The sequence below is a fragment of the Lemur catta genome, chromosome 2, assembly GCF_020740605.2.
Source record: "Lemur catta isolate mLemCat1 chromosome 2, mLemCat1.pri, whole genome shotgun sequence".
Classification (NCBI taxonomy): Eukaryota; Metazoa; Chordata; class Mammalia; order Primates; family Lemuridae; genus Lemur; species Lemur catta.
In genome coordinates this window covers 99,524,493-99,546,678 of record NC_059129.1, presented here as the reverse complement: position 1 = coordinate 99,546,678, position 22,186 = coordinate 99,524,493, and the positions used below count along the sequence as shown (strand labels likewise).

The 22,186-nt window shown below is 34.1% G+C and overlaps 1 protein-coding gene across 2 annotated transcripts in view; it reads left to right on the top strand.

The window, feature by feature from the left end:
• The window catches only part of ATG5 (autophagy related 5), a 127,556-nt gene that overhangs the window by 90,205 nt on the left and 15,165 nt on the right, over positions 1 to 22,186 (top strand). For both annotated transcript variants that reach the window (XM_045544104.1, XM_045544105.1), the window contains one exon: positions 20,960 to 21,077. In XM_045544104.1, the coding sequence (XP_045400060.1) occupies positions 20,960 to 21,077 (118 nt within the window). The remainder of the gene's footprint in view (positions 1 to 20,959; positions 21,078 to 22,186) is intronic.

The window sequence follows — 22,186 nt, the reverse complement described above, 5'->3', positions numbered from 1 at the left end:
GCCCAGTATTCAACTGGATTTTGATAGCAGAGCCAGGAGTAGAACTTGGGTCTTAGATCTTCAGTCTAGTTCTTTTTTATACTAAACATTATAATATAATTCAGACATACAAGCTATTTTTTAAGTATTTCACCATGGTTCCATTGAAGTGTATGTAGTTTCTTTGTAAGCAATAAACTATGAATTCCTCAAGGACAAAGATTGTTTCATTTCTTTCTGTATCTTTATACGTAATTGTCAGAGACTATTTCCTGCTTCACTGAATGAATGAATAATAACAATTTTCTTTAGTATTAACATTCTTAATGTAAACCTTGAATCATATTCCCTATTTACACATCTTTTAAAAGAAATAGGTAAATCGAGGCCTGTAGGGGGCAGCCCAACACAACAAGTTTTAATTGCTCTTAATAAGATACCTGCTATCCTCTGAGATCTTCTTAGACTTAAATTGCTTCCTATGTGGTTTTTTGAAAAATGAAAACAACTGTTAATTATAAGCTTATTTCACAGGTATATTTTTAAACAATTGTCACGTATAGAAATGGGAAGTTTTTGTGTGTGGTTTTTTTTTTTTTTTTTTGGTGCACACTTGATCACAATTGATGGCCTTGAAAGGGAACAGGAACTATTTGATGCAGATAGTTTACCATTTTGATGAGAGCAAAGGTTATTTATTAGAGCTTTTTAAAATTTTGCTTTATTTATTAATTTCAAAATAACACAGCTAATCAGATAGCAAATGTTCCTAATTTATAGCTAGAGAAATTAAAATATGCAAAGTTAATGGCATTATCCCAAACTACTAAAGTTACTAAGTGAAGTAAACATTTTCTCATTACTAATTTGTTTTACTAAGCTAGGCCATTGTTGCATTTGGTATTTTTAAGATTAAAAAATATTAGAGTAACTTATAGGTGAATAATAACAATAGCATTAACATTTATTAAGTACTTTACTGAGTGCCAGATACTGCTTCCTGCCTTCAGCCCATTTTCTTCTACTAGAGAAAATAATGTGGACAGAACGTAAAAATGTAGTATCTTCCCTTTAGTGTGAAGAGCTTGAAACAACTAAAATCTTGGGGCTTTTTTGCCTTTTATTTACATAAAGTTCTTTTTCTCTAATTATCAATAAGAAAATTTTAGTGATCAAATTAAGAATGAACTCTCAAATTTAGGAATAAAATAAACTTCATTCTCCATGTTTATGCATATATTAATATGGGGTAACTTTAGAAACCAAAATAGTTAACACCTCATTTTAAAAGATTGTGAATGAGATAGTTTTAATTGTTGCATTAAAAATGGTTTTTTAAGCTATCTGTGCAAAGAAATTCTTATTTCCAATAAGATAGTATTTTTAGGCCGGGCGTGGTGGCTCACGCCTGTAATCCTAGCACTCTGGGAGGCCGAGGCGGGCGGATCATTGGAGCTCAGGAGTTCGAAACCAGCCTGAGCAAGAGCAAGACCCCATCTCTACTAAAAATAGAAAGAAATTATATGGACAGCTAAAAATACATATATAGAAAAAATTAGCCAGGCATGGTGGCGCATGCCTGTAGTCCCAGCTACTCGGGAGGCTGAGGCAGAAGGATTGCTTGAGCCCAGGAGTTTGAGGTTGCTGTGAGCTAGGCTGATGCCATGGCACTCATTCTAGCCTGGGCAACAGAGTGAGACTCTGTCTCAAAAAAAAAAAAAAAAGATAGTATTTTTATTATGCTAGTCTAATCTAACACATGTAAAAATTAACCTTACTGTCTTTTTTTTTTTTTTTTGAGACAGAGTCTCACTTTCTTGCCTGGGCTAGAGTGCCATGGCATCAGCGTATCTCTCAGCAACCTCAAACTCCTGGGCTCAAGCGATCCTCCTGCCTCAGCCTCCCAAGTAGCTGGGACTACAGGCACGCGCCACCACTCTGGCCAATTTCTTTTTTCTTTCTATTTTTAGTTGTTTGGCTAATTTCTTTCTATTTTTAGTAGAGACGGGGTCTCGCTCTTGCTCAGGCTGGTCTCGAACTCCTGACCTCAAGCAATCCTCCCACCTGGCCTCCCAGAGTGGTATAACCTTACTGTCTTAACTGTTTTCTTTTTCATTCTCACCTTTTGATAATTTTACTTCTCCTTAATAACTCTTTGAGAATATGAGTAGATATAGTAAAAATACATTAGACTTCCATTGGTCAGTTTTGAAGTTTGGTAAAAGCTTGTGTTAAATGCAAGATGACTTAAAATGTTATAACTGTTGAAAATAGAGCTATTCTATAGCTTTTCAATAGTATTTATATCACAAAATAACATCTTAATGTATAACTTCTAGAAGAAAATATTTTAAAATTAAGCTTACTCCCTGGTTTGTTTATTTTTTGAAGCACCTCAGATTACAGTTACTGTTACAGAGTTTCTTGGAAGAATTGTCACCCTGATAGTACATGCTGGAGGTAACTTATACCTTAGGACAGTTAGAGTCTTGTTGCTGCTTTAATGATTGGCTGCAGTCCTTCCAGTTTTCACTGACTAAGATGAGTTTTAGTTTCTCAGTTTACTGCTGGCCTAATACAGTCTTGGCAGTTAAAAACCTAAGCTTAGTCCCTGTCCAAAGAATGTTTATTCCTTCAAATTTACTACTCAAAAAAAATCTCTAAGACCCAAATTGGTTTCTTTGTATCACTATCACATTTTTCTTTCAGCCCCTTTTCTTTCCGTCACAGGAGAATGCCAACATCCAGAGTGATGCCCCTTGGGGTGACTGTCTACTGACAATTTCATGCTGTAAGAAAAATCTGCTTAATCACTTACCTATTCCAATAGTGAAAACTACCTTCTCATTTTTTTTTTTCTGTTCTTCTCATAAATGATTTTCATATAACATGCCAGAACACACAACACCTGTCTGTTAATAACAGAATTACTAGGCTTTGATTCTTAGCAGTGGTTTCTTCTTTGGGTAAATATGAGAGTTGCTTTTTGGTCTAATTCTCATACTTTTAAAATAACTACTTGCTAATAATTTCAGGTAGGTAATAGGGTGATCATTCAGGAATATTATAAGGAAAAATCAATTTAAAAATGCAAAGTTCTTTATTTCTGATCTGAGCCTGGACAATTTTGTTTGACATTCCATATCAGGGTATCATACTCTGATAAAGTATGTGCCTCAACTCTTGGGTGATACCTGTTTTTTTTTATTTTGTTTTTAATGTTCAAGGTTTTGTGGGATATTATGTGATACTTTTTCTTTGTGATCCGTGCAGACTGTTTATAATAATAAGTACTAAGGAGATGATATAAGTACAGATACATTTATAGATATACTGATGTGTGCACTGATTTATTGATACTACGTATAGAAACAGATATTGACATATGCATATTTGAAACCCCTGAAATCATTAAGTAGGCAAGTTGCTTCTTTTGCAAATTGATTATGATGTATTAAAATGTTAATTCTCTGCTAAGAAGTATAATCTAATATAAACATTCAATTGTATTATCTGACTTTGATGCCTTAAGAGCATTTTACAAAATATATTCTGTCCTGAATAGTATGTACTTTGCAACAGTCTGCTTTAACAAAAGCTGTCAATTTAAAGGAGGGTCATTGTTGGTTCAAAGAGCCACTGTTTGAGTGTATTGCTTAGAGGGGTAGAGAGAGGTCTCTATCAATGAAATGATGAGTCTGATTATAATTAAGTTCAACAGGATTTGAACACATCTTTGGAAATCATATTTGAGTAGACCATATTTCTGCCTTGGGTATGATCTTCTCATGAAAGTCACCATATATATGTTGTTACACAATTATGTACACAACATAAATTAATTAAAATTGTACCATTAGGTCATTAAATATGACATGTCCGATTTCCAGTCAGAAGTTTATTACATCTCAAACAGGAAGCAGTACAATTAATCAAAGTATGTGCCTAAACTATCGACACAGTTTTGCCATCTTAATGGGAGCTTGCTTATGGCAGAAGCAAAGAAGCCTGGAGAGCAAATGGTGATGAAATTGCAAAAGGCGTTTTCCACAGCTTGTTGAGAACTGAATATTTTTCCTTGCAAGAAGTGGTCCAAAGCCTGGAAGAAGTGGTAGTCAGTTGGTGCAAGATCTGGTGAATACGGTGGATGACAGAGAGTTTCCAAGTCCAGCTTCTGTAGTTTGAGCAGTATTGTTTTTAGCAACATGTGGTCTTGCAAGAGGATTGGCCTGTCTCTATTGACCAATCTCAGCTGTTTAATCACAAGTATCCTCATCATTTCATCCAATTGGTTGCAGTAGACATCCGCTGTAATCAGTTGACCAGGTTTCATGAAGCTGTAGTGGATAATACCAGCACTGGACCACCAAACAGACACCATTAGCTTTTTTTGATGAATATTTGATTTTGGGCTGTGTTTTGACACTTCATGTTTATCTAACCATGGTTCTAAATTCTTGCAGTTGTCAAAAAGAATCTATTTTTTATCACACGTAACAATATGGTGTAGAAATGGTTTGCCTTTAAGTTGTAACAGCAAAGAAAGGCAAGCTTCGAGATGATTTCTCTTCTGATGCTCATTTAATTCATGTAATACCCATCTGTCCAGGTTCTTTACCTTGCCACTTGTTTCAAATGGTCCAATATCGTTGGAATAGTAATGTCAAATGTTCCTACTAAATCACGAATAGGTTGAGATGGATTCGCTTCCACTACAGCTTTCAGCTCATCATTATCCACTTTGGTATTAGGTCACCCACGTGGCTCGCTTTCAAAATTAAAATCACCAGAATGGAACTTCTCAAACCATCGACGTATTGTGTGTTCATTAGCCACGTCATTCCCAAACACTTCACTGATATTTCGAGTCTGCGCTGCATTGGTTCCATGATGGAACTCATATTCAAAAATAACACAAATTTTTGACTTATCCATGGTTTCACAGAATTGCTCTAAGGAAAAAAATGTGAAAGATAATCACAAGCCAAAACACACATTTGAAAGACTGAGGATATACCATCACAGTAGGAAAAAACTCAAGAAATGTCAAAGTGATATGTCAGAGATACCAACTGTCAAACTTAGTACTTAAGGAAATCAGGCATTTCATACTTAAAGACCTAATAGTTGTGAAATTATATGAATTGGTAAGCTGAGGGTTTCAAATGATTATTGAATTCACTGAAGAGTGATTTATATACAGTTGTCTCTCAATATCCATGGAGGAGTTGTTTCGGGACTTCCCTTGGATACCAAAATCCGCAGATGCTTGAGTCCCTTATATAAAATGACACAGTTATTTGCATATAACCTACGCACATCCTCCTGTAATCATCTCTAGATTACGAGTAAGACCTAGTACAATGTAAATGCTACATAAATAGTTATTATAGTGTATTTAGGAAATAATGACAAGAAAAAAATCCTGTACATGTTTAGTGAAGTCACAGATTTTTTTCTGAAATGTTTTTGATCTGCACTTGGTTGAATCCACAGATGCAGAACCCACAAATATGGAGGGCTGACTGTATTAGATATGTGGCAGAATTAATGTGCATGAAATTTTGAGAAGCCAAAGTAATGTATGTTACTTATTATTGAACTTCATTTAACTATGTTTTGTATCATATTAAACTTGTCTTCATAGCATTTGTAAATAGAAATTACATATGAAATGTAGAAAAACATATATTAAGAAATAGCATGTTGTCAATGCTAAAGACCCAGAAATCCAATGTAGTACTTACTCTTAACATTTTGTCTACAGGTTTTTCAATGCATAGATAAGAGGAACTAGGTTATTTCATATATACAAAAGGAAGGAATTTATTCTGCTTGTTTAATATTTGAAAGAAATAATGTATTTCAGTAGGCCTTTCTTTCCTCTTTGTCTTTCCTTCTTTTTTCTTTCCTTTCTCTTCTTCCTGTTTCTTTTTTCATCACGTTTTTGTCTCACCTTTCTTCCCTTGCAGAATCCTCCCTTTTCTGCCTCACTAATCTGAAAAGTGTTTTTGTACTACACAGTAAAGCATTTCCTATTTTAATTAAACTTTTGAAGTTTACTTTTAAAAGCAGAGCTTTGCTAAAGGAAAAATACCTCGATTAGCTTACATTTAAAATCCTTTTCATCGTGATGAGGGTAATTATCTGTTACTTCTAAGAATAAGCCATAGCTAATTTCTGACTCTGTGTACATGTTTAAAGTAACTTAGAATCAGCTTGGGACAGTTCTGACGTCTGCTTATGTAATGCAGCATCCGTACTCTTCACTAGGTGTTCATTTTAGCTATAGATGCTTCATATAAAACAGGGTAGAGTAGCTTTCAAAAGGATCTACACATCAAAGTGTAACTTGAACTGGTTTTTACATTCCTTGAGGAATAATGTCACAGAACTAACAAATTTGCTTTTTCCACAACACATTATCATTTTAGAGTTTTTAATACTTTTGACATACATGCCTTTCTAAGCCGTATCACATATAATTGAATAGTTTTATTACTTTGGAGTGTTTTAACAACGTTCCCATTAAATATTATAATTCAGTTTTTGGTTAATAAGGAAGGTTTCATTTCATCGTATTAATTCTGGGGCATGATGATTCCACTTTTGAAGCCTTAAATAAAATTCTTTGAATAAAGCACCATGTTTACAGTTGGAACACCGCACTCTTCCACTCATTTCTGTAGTTTGATTGGTAATTATTCATGAGACCAAGTTTATCATCTTTTAAGACCTGGTTCCTGAGAGGGCTTTAAAATAAGTGCATTGATGATAGCTTTTAGCTACAACGTGTATCCTCTTTTGTGAGTGAATTCTTTGAAACCGAATGCCTCTTACTCAAGCCCTCACCACAGTCTCTTTTCTATTTCTCAGATGGATAAACTCACTTAAATTACACAGAATTACATTAATCTTTGATGTATACTGCCTTCTTAGAACGCTATTTAAAAATCATCACTTCAGTGTACTAAATAACAAAATGTTTATACTAAAATAGTTTTAAAATAAAACTTCTGTTTTGGGAAAGAAACCTGTAATTTGACTTGCTGAATTGGTGGTACTAGATTATTATTATCTTGAAATGAAAATTAGGGTACATCAACCTACTTTGTAGACAGTCCCCTCTTCATATACTGTCCCAAAAACATGAATTTTTTTTTTTTTTTTGAGGAGGTAGGTACTTAAATAACAGTTAACTTCCTAGGATAGGCCATGTAAGTAATAGTGAAATGGAACTATGATATCAGTTTTGTAAACCCTAACTTACATTTATAGCTCTGTTCTTTTGTTATTTCCAGATTCTAATTTAAGGATCTGCAAGGGGGAAAGTTCCCTCTTACTGTACTATAGAGTTTCTCTTCCCTAGTCATTTTACAGCAGTGTGGGTAGGAATCAGCTAGGAAGGAAGGAAGGAAGAAGAAGAAGAGTTCCTTGGCTACCCTAACTGTGGATAGGGTTGTGGGAAAGCTCAGAAACAGTAGGCATAGTGAGTCCACAATCGGGGGAACAGTTTTTTAATAAGGATGTTTTTGATGATCCAGGCACTATATTTGATACTTCTATTTCATATTACCCCTTATAATGAAATTATGTATATATTTTAGTAAAGCTTCCTTTTTTAACTAGTGTTTTATAATTCTGAAAGTTACTATCTTCATTTTAAGCATCCAGAACATGAATATTACATGAGTTTTGGTAAAGAATTAGGGCAGTTTTTTAAATTCCCTCAAATAGCTTGAAATTGCCATAATGCTATGCAACTTTTTTAAGGAAAAAAACCTGTTATTTTTCTGAATTGATGAGGGTGGGAATATATCCTGTTGTTTTGGGACTCTTGACCTCCTTTAAATTTTTTAAAAATTTATTTTGAAATATAATTATTGTTTTTAAAAACTCACACATAAAAGAAACATATGGCATGATGCATAGCTATAAATTAAACACCGATGAAGCTGAGCCATGACCTCAGAAGGACTCCCCCTTACGACCTATATGAGGACTTTTAAAAAAATAAATAACAGGTTTTTTTTTTTTGAGATAGAGTCTCACTTTGTTGCCCGGGCTAGAGTGAGTGCTGTGGCGTCAGCCTAGCTCACAGCAACCTCAAACTCCTGGGCTTAAGCGATCCTACTGCCTCAGCCTCCCGAGTAGCTGGGACTACAGGCATGCGCCACCATGCCCGGCTAATTTTTTCTATATATATTTTTAGTTGGCCAGATAATTTCTTTCTATTTTTAGTAGAGACGGGGTCTCGCTCTTGCTCAGGCTGGTCTCGAACTCCTGACCTTGAGCAATCCACCCGCCTCGGCCTCCCAGAGTGCTAGGATTACAGGCGTGAGCTACCACGCCCGGCCAACAGTTTTATTAAAGTTTAATTCCAGTACCGTAAAGGTCACCGTTTTATTTATTTATTCATTTTTTTAGAGATGGGGTCTCCCTTGTTGTCCAGGCTGGAGTGCAGTGGCTATTCACAGGCACAATCTTAGCATGGTATGGCCTCGAACTCCTGGGCTCAGTCATCCTGCTGCTTCAGCCTCTTGAGTAGCTGGGATTATAGGCGTGTGCCACCACACCCAGTTAAGATCACTCTTTGAAAGAATACTTTGATTTTTTAGAATATTCACAGAGTTGTGCATCCATCAACAATATAAAGTTCCAGAACATTTTCATCACTTCTCAGTTCCCCCTCCCTCCAGCCCCTGACAACTACTAATTTATTTTCTGTCTGTTTATTTGCCTATTCTGGACATTTTATGCAGTTAGAAATATATATAGCCTTTTGTATCTGGCTTCTTTTACTGCATAGTACTTTCAAGGCACATTCATGTTGTAGCATGTATCAGTACATCATTCTTTTTATGACCTAGTAATATTCCATTGTGTGGCAATGTCATATTTTGCTTATCCATTCACCAATTGATGGACAGTGTATTGTTTCCACTTTTTGGCCATTATGAAGAAATGCTACAATAAATATCTATGTACAAATTTTTTGGTGGCATAATATTTTCAGTTCTCTTTTCGTGTGCTTAACTGGCCATTTATTTACATATCTTCTTAGAGGAAATATCTTCAAATCCTTTGCTCATTTTTAAATTGGGTTTTTTTTTCTTTATTGTTAAGTTGTAAGAATTCTTTATATATTATAGACACTGGTACCTTATCAGATACATGGTTTGCCGATATTTTCTCTCATTCTGTGTGGTTTCTTTTCTTTTCATTTTCTTGATGTCCTTGAAAAACAAAAATTTTAGCTTTTGATGAAGTTCAGTTTGTCTCTTTTTTCTTTGGTTGCTTTTGCTTTGGAGTTGTCCTGTCTGTGATTACTATTTCCTAATCTAAGGCCACAAAGATTTCCTTTTATGTTTTCTTTTTAGAGTTGTAAAGTTTTGCTACATTGTTTTTTTCATACATTTTGCATAGTAATCAAGTGCTGTGTTTTTTAAATTTCTCAATCAGCAGATTACATAAGCAGTGGAAATATATAAAATATCACTTGCCTTTATTTGCTACTTCTAAAAATTTCACAAGAATTTTAATAAACGTTCTTACGTTATAAACTTTAGCATTCACTGTAAAACCCCTAGACCGTGTTCAGAGGGGTGAGGGTTTCTTTGTAGAGCTTCACTAGTTCCTAGCCCAGGTTTAGAATCACTTTTCTCCTGGGTAGGACAGTTGACTGGGCATCAAGAGAACAGAATTTCACTTTTGAGGTCAGCACAGCTGCTTTTACTCAGACATTTCTTGCTACTTTGATTTCTTTATTTGTACTAATGAAAAGTGCTTAATTATTTTGTATAAGTATACCATAAAGATAGAACACATTCATATGCAAAAGTACCCTTTGATTCTTCACAAGTTTTCTTAGTTTATTAATTATATTATTCTTGTATTAGCCTTTTTAGTGTGGCTTTAGGTAAAATTAGCGAAGACATTTTAGAGCTTTTATATATAATGAAATTTAAACTGTGATTCCCTTGGTATGATTTTGAAATCTTTTGGGAGAAATTTTAGAAAAACTAACATAATTATTACTAAAACCGTCAATCCTGGTACTTTTTTTTTTTTTTTTTTTTTTTTTTGAGACAGAGTCTAACTTTGTTGTCCAGGTTAGAGTGCTGTGGCGTCAGCCTAGCTCAAACTCCTGAGCTCAAGCAATTCTCTTGCCCCAGCCTCCCGAGTAGCTGGGACTACAGGCATGTGCCACCACACCCGACTAATTTTTTTCTATATATGTTTTTAGTTGTCCATATAATTTCTTTCTATTTTAGTAGAGATGGGGTCTCGCTCTTGCTGAGGCTGGTCTTGAACTCCTGAGCTCAAACAATCCTCCCGCCTTGGCCTCCCAGAGTGCTAGGATTACAGGCATGAGCCACCACGCCTGGCCACAATCCTAGTACTTTTATATGAAGCTTCTCCTTTGGCCACTCTACTGATAATTTCATATAAAAAATTAAAAGCAATATAATTTGTTCTATAGATGGATTTATAAACAGCATCAAAGTGATCCCAATCTTAAGGTAGGGAAATAGTGCTTCCCCATAACACGTGTTATTCAGTCACAGGATATGAGGAGGACAAAAACTGTTGCCTGTATTAAAATTTGCCTCGACTTTTTATAGGATAGGATATATTTGGCATTGTCTAGACAAAATTATAATAAATACAACGATTTAAATGAGACAAAATGTGAACTTCAAACCAGATTGTGGATATAATTCTTATGGGTGCTTTCATTTAATCATAGTGTCAATTAAGACACTTCTGCTTTGGGGATTAAGTGTCCTGACTAAAATAATGACAGCTTTTCAAATGTTAATTATTATTTTTTAGTGTTGTCAAGAATATTAAAAGTGGGCTCAGACGCTGGTAGCATAACTGCAGAAGTGCTTATTTTCAAGTCTCCTATTTCTTTATATATAAGGGATAAAAGTAGTCTGGTGAAGTGGCACAGACTCACCCACCCACTCCCTGCTCCCCACTTCCCACCACCAAAAAACTGTTTACTGCGAAGGTTTAAAAGCATTCATTTGAAAATGGTCTGTTCTTTTTATTTAATGAGGTATTATAATTGTGTATATTCTTAAACTAATTTTAATAAGAGCCTTCTTTTGAAAAGCATGTGATGTAAAATTTGACATGCATGAATATGTTTTAAGCCAAGTATGCATGTGACAGTCTGAAGCACATATCATGTCATTGTTGGTAAAGTCTGGCAGCATATCCTGTGTAACCGTGTTTTCTGTTTCCTTGTGCCACCTAGTATTTATTCTAATTAACAAAACTTCAAAGGAAACTGAAGGTTGAATACTAGCTATTTTTCATTCTTTCTCTAATTGGTTCTGTGACAACTAAATACTGTTACCTTTCTTTGGTTCCACGTTTAACGATGGTTTAAAAGAGAAAAATGAAAAGCAATCATTAAGCACCTGTTACATTGTTTTATATATTTCATCTCATTTAATTATCACAGCAATCATTCAAAGATATAAATTCCCCCATTTTTCAGATTCAGAAACAAATTCTCAAAGGTTGATATAATTTGCCCTAGATACACAGTAAGTTGTTTTGGGAGTTGGGATTCCAACCAAGCCTTTGTTATTAATAATTTCACTGCATTTGACATTCCAAGCCCTATACTCTGTGGCCTGTAGCTCACTTTTCTTATCCACTAATTTCACACAAATGCTATTATATTCCAGCTGCCCTCTGAATACTGAAATAGACATATCTCTTTTTCTATTTTAAAAATATTATCTATTTCGAGTTATAGTCCCTCCTTTGTTTTCATCTTTTGAAACTCCCTACTGCTTTAATATTTACATCCAACCACAATTAGCATATTTTATTTTGTACCTACTGGTATATCTTCAACTCCTGGAAAATGAAATTATGTAATTGGTTATGATTTTTTTTGTTGTTTTGTTTTTGCTCTACCTGCCAAGAAGTACAGAGTTAAATTTTGGTTCAGGCTTTGTAATTTTCTCTCATAGTGCTTTCTATATATTTATGTTATCACTTTAACACTGTATCAGTTATTTTTTAATGTGTGTCATTCATCTTTTTATCACCTAGCACAGTGATACCCTAGTAAATGCATATTAAATCTTTAATGAATGAAGATTTCTGGCATAATTTATCCCTGCCTTCTGGTCATTAGTCAGAGATCCTGGACCTAACTACTGTTAGAATAAGTCCATCCAAGCTGCTTGTGTGTTAGGTTTTTTGTTGCTGTTATACCTATACTTTTGTTAGAAGCAATCTCAAAGCTCTTCTTAAATATAGGCAGAGAATAAAAACAGTATTCTTCATTGTAGTTTATGTATCTTTATATCATTGTAGTGTCTATTAATGGAATTTCAGCAATTACATGATTCTCTAAAGTAATGTACTGTATTACATTGTGAGTTTTTTTTACGAAGGATCTATAAGAAAACTTTTATCAGTATTCATCCTTGTCACCATTTCAGTTATGAAGCTTCACTACTTATTTAGCTTTTTCAAAAATAGTAAATTTGGTTCATTATTTTAAAAGTGTGTGTCAAGTGAAAATATACTGATTTGATGGCCCTAGTAATTGATAAATGGGGTTTTTAATTTGGAGAGGTAGCTTTTGTACATAAATACTTATGGTTATTTGTGTTTTATTAGAGTTGTTAATTGTAAAACCTAGTTTTTTTTAATGCCTTTCAGTTCAATTTATGTTACCTTTTAATATATTAATTTTTATATAAAAAGCAATTTTTATACTTTTTGATATTTCTAAGATCCATCCCTTTTCCAGATTTAATTTTAACATAATCAATAGACATTGATAATTCCAGTTATAGTTTGATATAACTGATTCTATTTAAACACCTGCAAATCTAATAGGTAAAATCCTCTGATTTACTTAAGTAACCCTTGTAAATCAAATAAATTTTACAATAAATGTTGTAAATCACCATCCAATTTCAAAGGGCTTAAAGCATACACACACAAAGTAGCTGATGATATCAAAACTTGTTGCTACACCTTGAAAAATGCAGCATGTATGAACTATCAATATAATACTTCTTTCTTCAGTTCAACCAAGGAGACTAGAATGTCCATCTGAGGCTCACTGGAGCAGATGATATTACGGATTCAGTTTACAGTGATTCAGGTCATTGGGAGATCCTGAACCTGGGTACTATTACTAGAGTAATTCTGTCCAAGCTCTGTTTTAATAAACCGGGCCCCTCTCATCATTAGATTCTGCCTGCTGTGTCAGTAGGAGACCTCCCAACACCCTCATCCCTGTCTACTTTTTAATTAAGGCATTTCAAGTTTTATAGCCCAGTGCACCATGCATCTACTGGGCATCTGTTAAGTTTCACTCCTTTTGGTTTTTTGTTTTTCTCTTTCATAACTTTTTATCACTGTTTTAGTAAATAAAATCTCCTTTTACTCTAATGGTATTCTTCTTCTCTTTATGATACTTTACTCCATAGTCAGTGAGCCAGATATATACCCTTTTGGCTATAAATTAACATTTTTAACAAACCAACATTTTTAATTTATATTATATGTTAATAGAATGTATATGACCAAAACAACAAAATTAACACTAGTGTAAACATAGTAACAGAGTAGACTATAAAATTAGTATATGTTGTTATGATCATCCTTTTTTTATGACTCTATACAAAATACATATTATTATTCAATAAAGTTCTATTGAGTGTCACGTCACGTTTAGTAAAAACAATTACAGCATATATTGAGCTTTTACTGTGTGCCTAGGCATTGTTATAAATGTTTTACATGAGTTAACAGTATAATCGTGACAAAAAACCTTTGAGGTACATACTGTTAACATCCTCATTTTACAGATGAAACAACTAAGGCACAAGAAGGTTTAAGTACTTGCATAGGGTCGCATAACCACTAACTGACAGAGCTGGGATTTGAACCCTAAACTGAATCTAACCAATCAAGTGCCAAATCCAGGGCTAGAACTTATGTCTTCTGACTGACTTTAAGTATCATGTTCTTATCATTGTCCCATTATTTGAAATATGAAGGGTCAGTTTTGAACATATTAAGTTCATGACTATGAGATGTCAAGTGTAGAAGATTCTAGAGTGGTTTCTCACTGTAACTCCTATTATTAGTAGCTACTTAGACTACATTTATTTGGTGATTTTAATTCTGATACATTTCTTTCTTATAAGATTTTAAAATAGTAATAATTACTTTTGCTCTGTCACAATGTATATTTTCTGTCTTTTAAAGATCTCAGATATTATACACATTCCTTTTGTTTTGAGCTTTAATTGTGTGCTGATTTTTTTGGCCAGGGTGAAGGAAGCATTTCATCAGAATCACCTAAGGGGCTTTTCCTCCTACCTGAGTCTTCACTCCCCACTTTTCTTCACTCATTCTTAGTTGAGAATCACTCCCCAAGGTTTTTTCAATTGTCACTGGCTTGAAGCTCAAAGATCAACTGTTTGTGATGGGATTTTTTTATGGCCTTCAGATGTGTTGGAATAGAAAAAAGGTTAGAAGTCAGTGCTGTAAATCAGTGCTTCTCAAACTTTAAATATGAATCACTTGGACATCTTGTTGAAATGCAGATATTCTGATTTAGAAATTCCCAGGTGTGGCCTGAGAATCTGCATTTTTTAATAAGCTCCAGGTGATATCCAGGATGCTGCAGGCCCTCAGAGCACATTTTGATTAGCAAAGCTCTAGACTAGTTAGTTTTGTGGGGTTGTCTTTTTTAAAAAAACTTTTTCATTTTGAGATAATTGTAAATTTATATGCAGTTGTAAGAAATAATACAGAGAGATCTACCTATCGTTCACCCAGTTTCTCCCATTGCTAACATCTCACATACTGTAGTACGTTCTCACAACCAGGAAATTACCATTGATCTAATCCAAAAACCTTACCCAGATTTCCTTGGTTTTACATACTGTGTGTGTGTGTGTGTGTGTGTGTGTGTGTGTGTGTGTGTGTGTGTATGTGTGTACGTACTTAGTTCTGTGCATCTTTGTCAAATATGTAAATGCAGAGTGGTGTGTGTGTGTGTGTGTGTGTGTGTGTGTACGTACTTAGTTCTGTGCATCTTTGTCAAATATGTAAATGCAAAGTATAGACCAGTTCCAATACAAGGATCTCTCATACTACCCTTTTATAGTCGTGGCTACCTGCCTCGTTCCTTCTCCTCCCTAACCTCTGACAACCACTAATTTGTTCTCCATTTCTAAAATTTTGTCATTTCACTAATGTTCTGTCAGTGGAATCATATAGTATGTAGCCTTTCAAGATTGACTTTTTTCTCTTAAAATCCATCCAGGTTGTTGCATGTACCAATAGTTTGTTCCCCTTTTTTGCTGAGTAGTATTCCATGGTGTGGATGTGCCACAGTTAGTTTAAGCATTCATCCATTTCAGCTGGTAACCCTGGGATTGCTTCCAGTTTTGACTTTTATGAATAAAGCAGCTATCAACATTTGTGTACAAATTTTTTTGAGAACATAAGTTCTCATTTCTCTGGAAATGCTCAAGAGTACAATTGCTAGGATATATGGTAACAACATGTTTAATTTTGTAAGAAAAAGCCATACTCTTTTCCTGAGGGACTGTACCATTTTACATTTGTACCAGCAATATATGAGTGACCTAGTTTCTCCACATGCTCACCAGCATTTGATGTTACCACTAATTTTTATTTTAGACATTTTAGAGGTATGTAATGATATCACATAATGATTTTAATTTGCATTTTCTTAATGGCTAATGATATATTGAACATCTTTTCATGTGATTATTTGTCATCTGTATATCCTCTTTGATAAAATATCTGTTTATGGTTTTTTGCCCATTTTGTAATTGGATTCTTTGCTTTTTTTGGTTTTTGGGGTTTTTTTTTTTTTTTTTTACTGTTGAATTTTGGGTCTTATATAAAGACAGAAGACCTTTGTTGGAAACGTGGTTTGCAAATATTTTCTCCCTGTCTGTGGCTTACGTTTTCATTCTTTTCACAGGATCTTTTCCAAAGCAAAAGTTTTTTTATTTTGATGAAGTTTAATTTTTCAGTGTTGCCTTTTATGGGTCATGCCTTTGGTATTAAGTTCTAGACTAGTTTTGAATGTAGTCCTAAAGTGACTTTGCCTTTTTTCCCCTTGCCATTTAAGCATTCAAACATAAGCTTCTGAATTTCATGATTCTGGAGTTTTTATTAGTAAGTAGCATACAAACAAGTGAACTTAGAGAAAATGAATTGAAACTAAAAGGAAATAAAACCTTGAGTCTACTAAATTTGGATAATACTAAGTTAAAATGTACATGACTGTGTTAAAACTGTGGTGGTCCTGGTGATAGTATGTGTTTTAAGTTACAAATTATTACGTGCCAGGATTGTGCTGTGCATTTTATTATATCAAAAACTCTGCAGTATAGATATTATCTCTATTTACACATATGCATATTTGTGTGTACATATGTATGTTGTTATTCCTATTTAACAGTTGAGGAAACTAAGGTTCATGGAAGTTAGATAATTGTGCCCATGGTCTCATGATAAATGACAAAGCCACAACTGGAAGCCAGTTATTTCTGGCTTCAAAGCCTAACTGCCTCGCATTTTGTGTTGCAATATGTACCTTATGTAACTCTTAAGACTCAAACCTGATTTTGGTTTTGATATGGTTGTGCCTGCTACTCTTAAAGTCCATACATTGTCTGATTTTTCAGCTTCTTAGAGAAAGCCACTATTTTTTCTTTTATCAACATTAATGTTAATACCAGTTAACCTATTTTGTTGTAATTGAAATGACTTTTTCTTTGCATTTCATTTCTTGAATATAAATTTTAAATATGATTAGCCAGCAATTTACAATATACTATAACACACAGCATTTATAAGAATTTAAGTTTTACTCTTTAACACCTGTAATCCTAGCACCCTGGGAGGCCAAGGCGAGAGGATCCTTTGAGCTCAAGAGTTTGAGACCAACCTGAGGAGCAAGAGCGAGATCCTGTCTCTACTAAAAAAATATAGAAAGAAATTAGCTGGACAACTAAAAATATATATAGAAAAAATTAGCCGGGCATGGTGGTACATGCCTGTAGTCCCAGCTACTTGGGAGGCTGAGGCAGTAGGATTGCTTGCCCCCAGGAGTTTGAGGTTGCTGTGAGCTAGGCTGACACCACGGCACTCTACCCTGGGCAACAGAGTGAGACTGTCTCGAAAAAAGAAAAAGAAAAAATGTAAATTCACTAAAATTTCACAAATTTAGCTTAAAATTTTTTTACAAATTTGGTTCTTCGCTTTTGTTCAATATATCTCCAGGGTAAATCAATAACATAACTTTTCCATATAGGAAAAAGTTATTGTTGTATTGGTGAAGGTATATGAGTAGAGGAGGGCTGGGAAGCAGCAGTAGCACATCAGTTTTGCATTCCATTTGGTGTACTTAAGAAATGACTAACTTATATACTTGTAAAAGTAACAAGGACAATTTCAAAGATGACTTTACCAAGTCATGTTATTTTTCATGAGAGAGTAATACTGTTTCTTGGAAGTTACTGAAATAGTTTGCATATTTATATTTACATATCTATATTTACAAATAGGTCAGGTATTTTACTGTATTCCCGTTGTAATGGCATTCTTGTCTGTCAAGCTAAAAATTTAGATTGCTATGGATTCAGATTGCCGCAGATACTGTTAGTGTTGTCTAATTTCATGTATGCTAAGTCAGAGTTTACAGAATTCATATTTCTGGAACTTTTATAATATTTTTTAGTATAATTTAGTCTTCTCTGCAGAACTCCAACATAGGGTTAATGAAATCTGTTGAAAAATTTGCAGGAATCTATCCTCTATTTTTGTTACCCTCAAGAATTTCTGGAGAATACTTGAATGCATGATCTGCCTGTTGAGGGCTTTTGTTTTCAGGGTAATTGTCTTAGTCCATCCAGGCTGCTATAACAAAATACTTCAGGCTGGGTAATCTATAAACTACAGAAATTTATTTCTCACAGTTCTGGAGGCTGGGAAGTCAAAGGTCAAGGCTCTAGCAGATTGGGTGTTTGGTGAGGGCTGCTCTCTGCTTCAAAGATGGCGCCTATTGCTGCATCTTTACATGGCTCAAGCAGAAAAAGGCTGACAAGGTCTCTGGGGCTTCTTTTTTAAGGGCACTGATCTGTGCTTATGCCCTGATTACCTCCCAAATGCCCCATCTCTTAATAACATTACCATGATTGGGATTAGGTTTTAATATGAATTTTGGAGGGATGCAAGCATTCAAACCTTAGCAGTAACTCCCCAAATTGAGTATTTTCTATAATCCTTGTTGCCTTACTCAGGTACTTAATTGCTATTTGGTAGCATACTAAATTTTTAAGAAAAGAATATTAAGTTTTTAGAGGTACTCTATAATAAATATTAAACAGGAAATGTTCATTAGATTTTTGGTTGGGGTATTTTGGGTCTTTGTCTTAAAATAAGGGTTTCATTATATGAGAAACAGCACTTTGCTGAGGGTTTTCTTGGTTATCATTCTACAGAATTTAGTTACTATAAAGTTAATGTAGTTAATAATACTGGGGGGGGGTTCTCTCCCCACTAAGCAAATACCACAGTATAAAAGTTTATTGAAGGTTCTACCTTTATAATTCCTGCTCAGATTTGGGAGAAAGTGGAAAAAAGAGAAATAACAAGGCATTTTTCCAATAGTGGGGCTAGAGGAAAATTTCTATTGTTTAATATGTAACTGAGACTAGCTGGCCTTTCCTGCTTAACATACTGTTTTCAGGTAATTATTGCTAAGCCACCTCAGAGTTCTTTCTCTAATTAAGGTATAAACGAGATCTCCAACTTGAAAAGATTTCTTTGACTTTGTCATTTTCAGGTCAGACTATGGGAGGTACATTTTGACTTTTTTCTTTAAATTGGGGCTACAGTCTTCCCTCTCCTTTTCTACTGTCCCAGTCCCAGTTGTCATCACATAGGCTTGCTTTATTCTCTCATTCTCTCACCAGTCATCCTGATTGTACCTCTTAACCAAGTCATCACACACAGCGCTGCTTTCCATTAGCCTTCAGAAAAAAGCCTCTTTCATCAACGTCACTTCCTTTGCTAAAAAGTTTTAAAAGCCTCTTCATGGCCTGGAAGATAGAAAGCTCTAAGTGGGTGGTGGCTATTTTAAATTATTACTACAGTCCCGTATTCATTTCTTTCTTCCTCTGAACTCCCCTAACCCTTATTATTAATACCTCTACATATTTAATCACTTGACTGTGTATGATATTGTTCTTGGTTTCAACTTGTGTGAAAAAGTGTAGATTCTTAAATTGAAGGATATTGATCATGTTTTTTTTTTAAAAATCCCTTAAAGAGTTCAATTAGTGAAGTGAATTGAATTATATTCAATGTATATTAATTATTCAAGACTTTAGTTATTTTCTACAGTTCATTTTCATAATTGCCATAAGCACTTAAGTTTATTATTGGAGTACCATTTTTAAAATGTATTCTGTATCCACTGAACACGCAGTATAGAGGTAGCTCACAAGCTTACTTACACATTAATTTTTTTTTTATATTTTAGTTTATGTTAGCACTTTATATCAAATCTATAGCAGTCATGTAAAAGATGTTGAGGTATACCTCTGTGATTTAAAAACAAAATTTGTCTTTGGCTGTTTGGAATCATCTTCTTATAAAATATAAGACATTATTCTTATAAGTTTTTATGATTTTTCATTTCAGGAAGCTTAAAATTAAAACTTAACGTCTTGAAATAACAGTTAAGAGGGAGAGAGGAGGAAAAAATGTTTTTATTCTCTTTAATATTTATTTATTTACTTTGTACTTGACACGGTTCCTCATGTATTTCCACAATGAACTTAAGAGAGATGGAATGTCCTAAATTAACAGATAAAGGAAAGCGGGTGCAAGATCATAGAGCAATAAACAATAGTGATCTTCATAGACACTGGCTGATTCCAGAGCCTCTTTTCTCTGTCATGAAAAAGCCTTTATCATTTTTGCGGTAGTTTAGGAAAATGAAACAATATTGAGAGTGGATAAAACAATGGAATTATTAGCAATCGATTATAACAGTAGTGCTAGTAACAATATTTGTCAGAAGAAATGGCTGTGTCTACTATTTTGGAAATCTCCAACCTATAGAAAAGTTAAAATAAGGCTGAGGCAGGAGAATCGCTTGAGCCTAGGAGTCGGAGGTGAGGTTGCAGTGAGCTATGATGACGCCATTGCACTCTCTGCCTGTGGCAACAGAGTGAGACTCTGTCTCAAAAGGAAAAATAAAAAGAAAAGTTAAAATAATAAAACTAAGATCATATACCCTCTACCTAGATTCACCAGTAGTTAACATTTTTCTACATTTACTCTCTGCGCGCACGCACGCACGCGCACACACACACACACGCTTTTTTTTTAACCATTTGAAGGTAAGTTTCATACAAATTGGCACTTCATCCCTAAATTCTTGAGCATAAATTTCTTAAAAATAAGGATTGTCAAAAAAAAAAAAAAAAGTAAGGATTGTCCTTTTAACAATTATCATACCGAAGCAATTTGACATTAACTCAATAATATTATCAAATGTCCATTCCATATTTCCCAGTTGTCCCCAAGTTGTCTTTTATATCTAAATTGTTATTTGCTTCTCCAATCCAGTATTCAGCCAGGGTTTATTTGTTTATTTTTGTAATGCCTTTGATTTTTTTGAAGAATCCCAGCTAGTTGTCTTTAGAATTTCCCACATTCTGGATTTGTCTGATTATTTCCTAAAGATTAGATTTACCTGAATTTATCATGTTAAACATTTTTCACAGTGGTAGTATATGTATGATGTTATGTACTTCTGATTACACCATATCAGAAATCACCTAATGACAACATAAAATTTATGATTTATTAATTTGTAATTAGCAGCAATGACTTAATTGCCTGAATCATTTTTTCATTTTTCAAATAGACAACAACTGAACGACCTTTCATTCAGAAGTTGTTTCGTCCTGTGGCTGCAGATGGACAATTACATACACTAGGAGATCTCCTCAAAGAAGTTTGTCCTTCTGCTATTGCTCCTGAAGGTAATATAATCAGCAACATTAAAACTTTTATTTCCTATTCTAAACCCTTTGTTACTAAGGTAACGCAAGCATTCTGCATTTATAAATAACACAGGTTATTTCAGGAAGATATTTTCATTACCTTAAAGGGAAAAATCTTTTGGAACAGAAACACTTAATATTTATAAACTATTCCAAAATAAGGAATTGACTCTCTTTGGCAAAATAAAATACAGTTTTTGAATTACCTTCTTAACACATCTCTGGTGCTCTGGATCTTTAATTTGTAAATTTATTTCTGGTAAATATTATTTTTAATCTTTCATTTTATTTCTTAATTATAACGAAGTCAGAGATGGTAAAAAGGATTTTCTTATCTTTGATATTTCAAAGTTGAAAACACTGAATAATAGGTATTTTATTTGAACTTTCTACTTTTTTCTGCTTGGTTCTTTTTTACTCAACATTTTTCTTTCATGCTTTGACATTGTATAACTCTGTTCAAGAACTTGACCTGTTTGTTTGATGGTCCTCATTTTGTAACTTAGGTTAAGGTTATTTTCCTGTAGGCAAAGGAGAAGTATAAAAATTGGTGAATTCTGTTTTTCTTCATTGCAACATTAGGAATACTAAGAAAGTGCAGAACACAGTGAAAGACAAAAGTGCTCAAAATCTCATAGCTCACAGTTACCATTTTTGACAAACATGCGTGTGTATATACAGTCAGCCTTCTGTATCCATGGGTTCCCCAGATATGGTTTCAACCAATAGCAGATCAAAAATATGCGGGAAAATGGATGGTTGCATCTGTACTGAAAATATACAGACTTTTTTTTCTTGTCATTAGTCCCTAATTAATACAGCATGACAACTATTTACATAGCATTTACGTTGTATTACATATCATAAGTAATGTAGAGATGATTTAAAGTATACAAGAGAATGTGTGTAGGTCATATGCAAATACTGTACCATTTTATATTAGAAGATTGAACATCCATAGATATTGGTATACACAGGGTTCCTGGAAGCAATGCCCCACAGATACTAAGGGATGGCTCTGTGTGTGTGTGTGTGTGTGTGTGTGTGTGTGTGTGTGTGTGTGTGTGTGTGTGTGTGTGTGTGTGTAA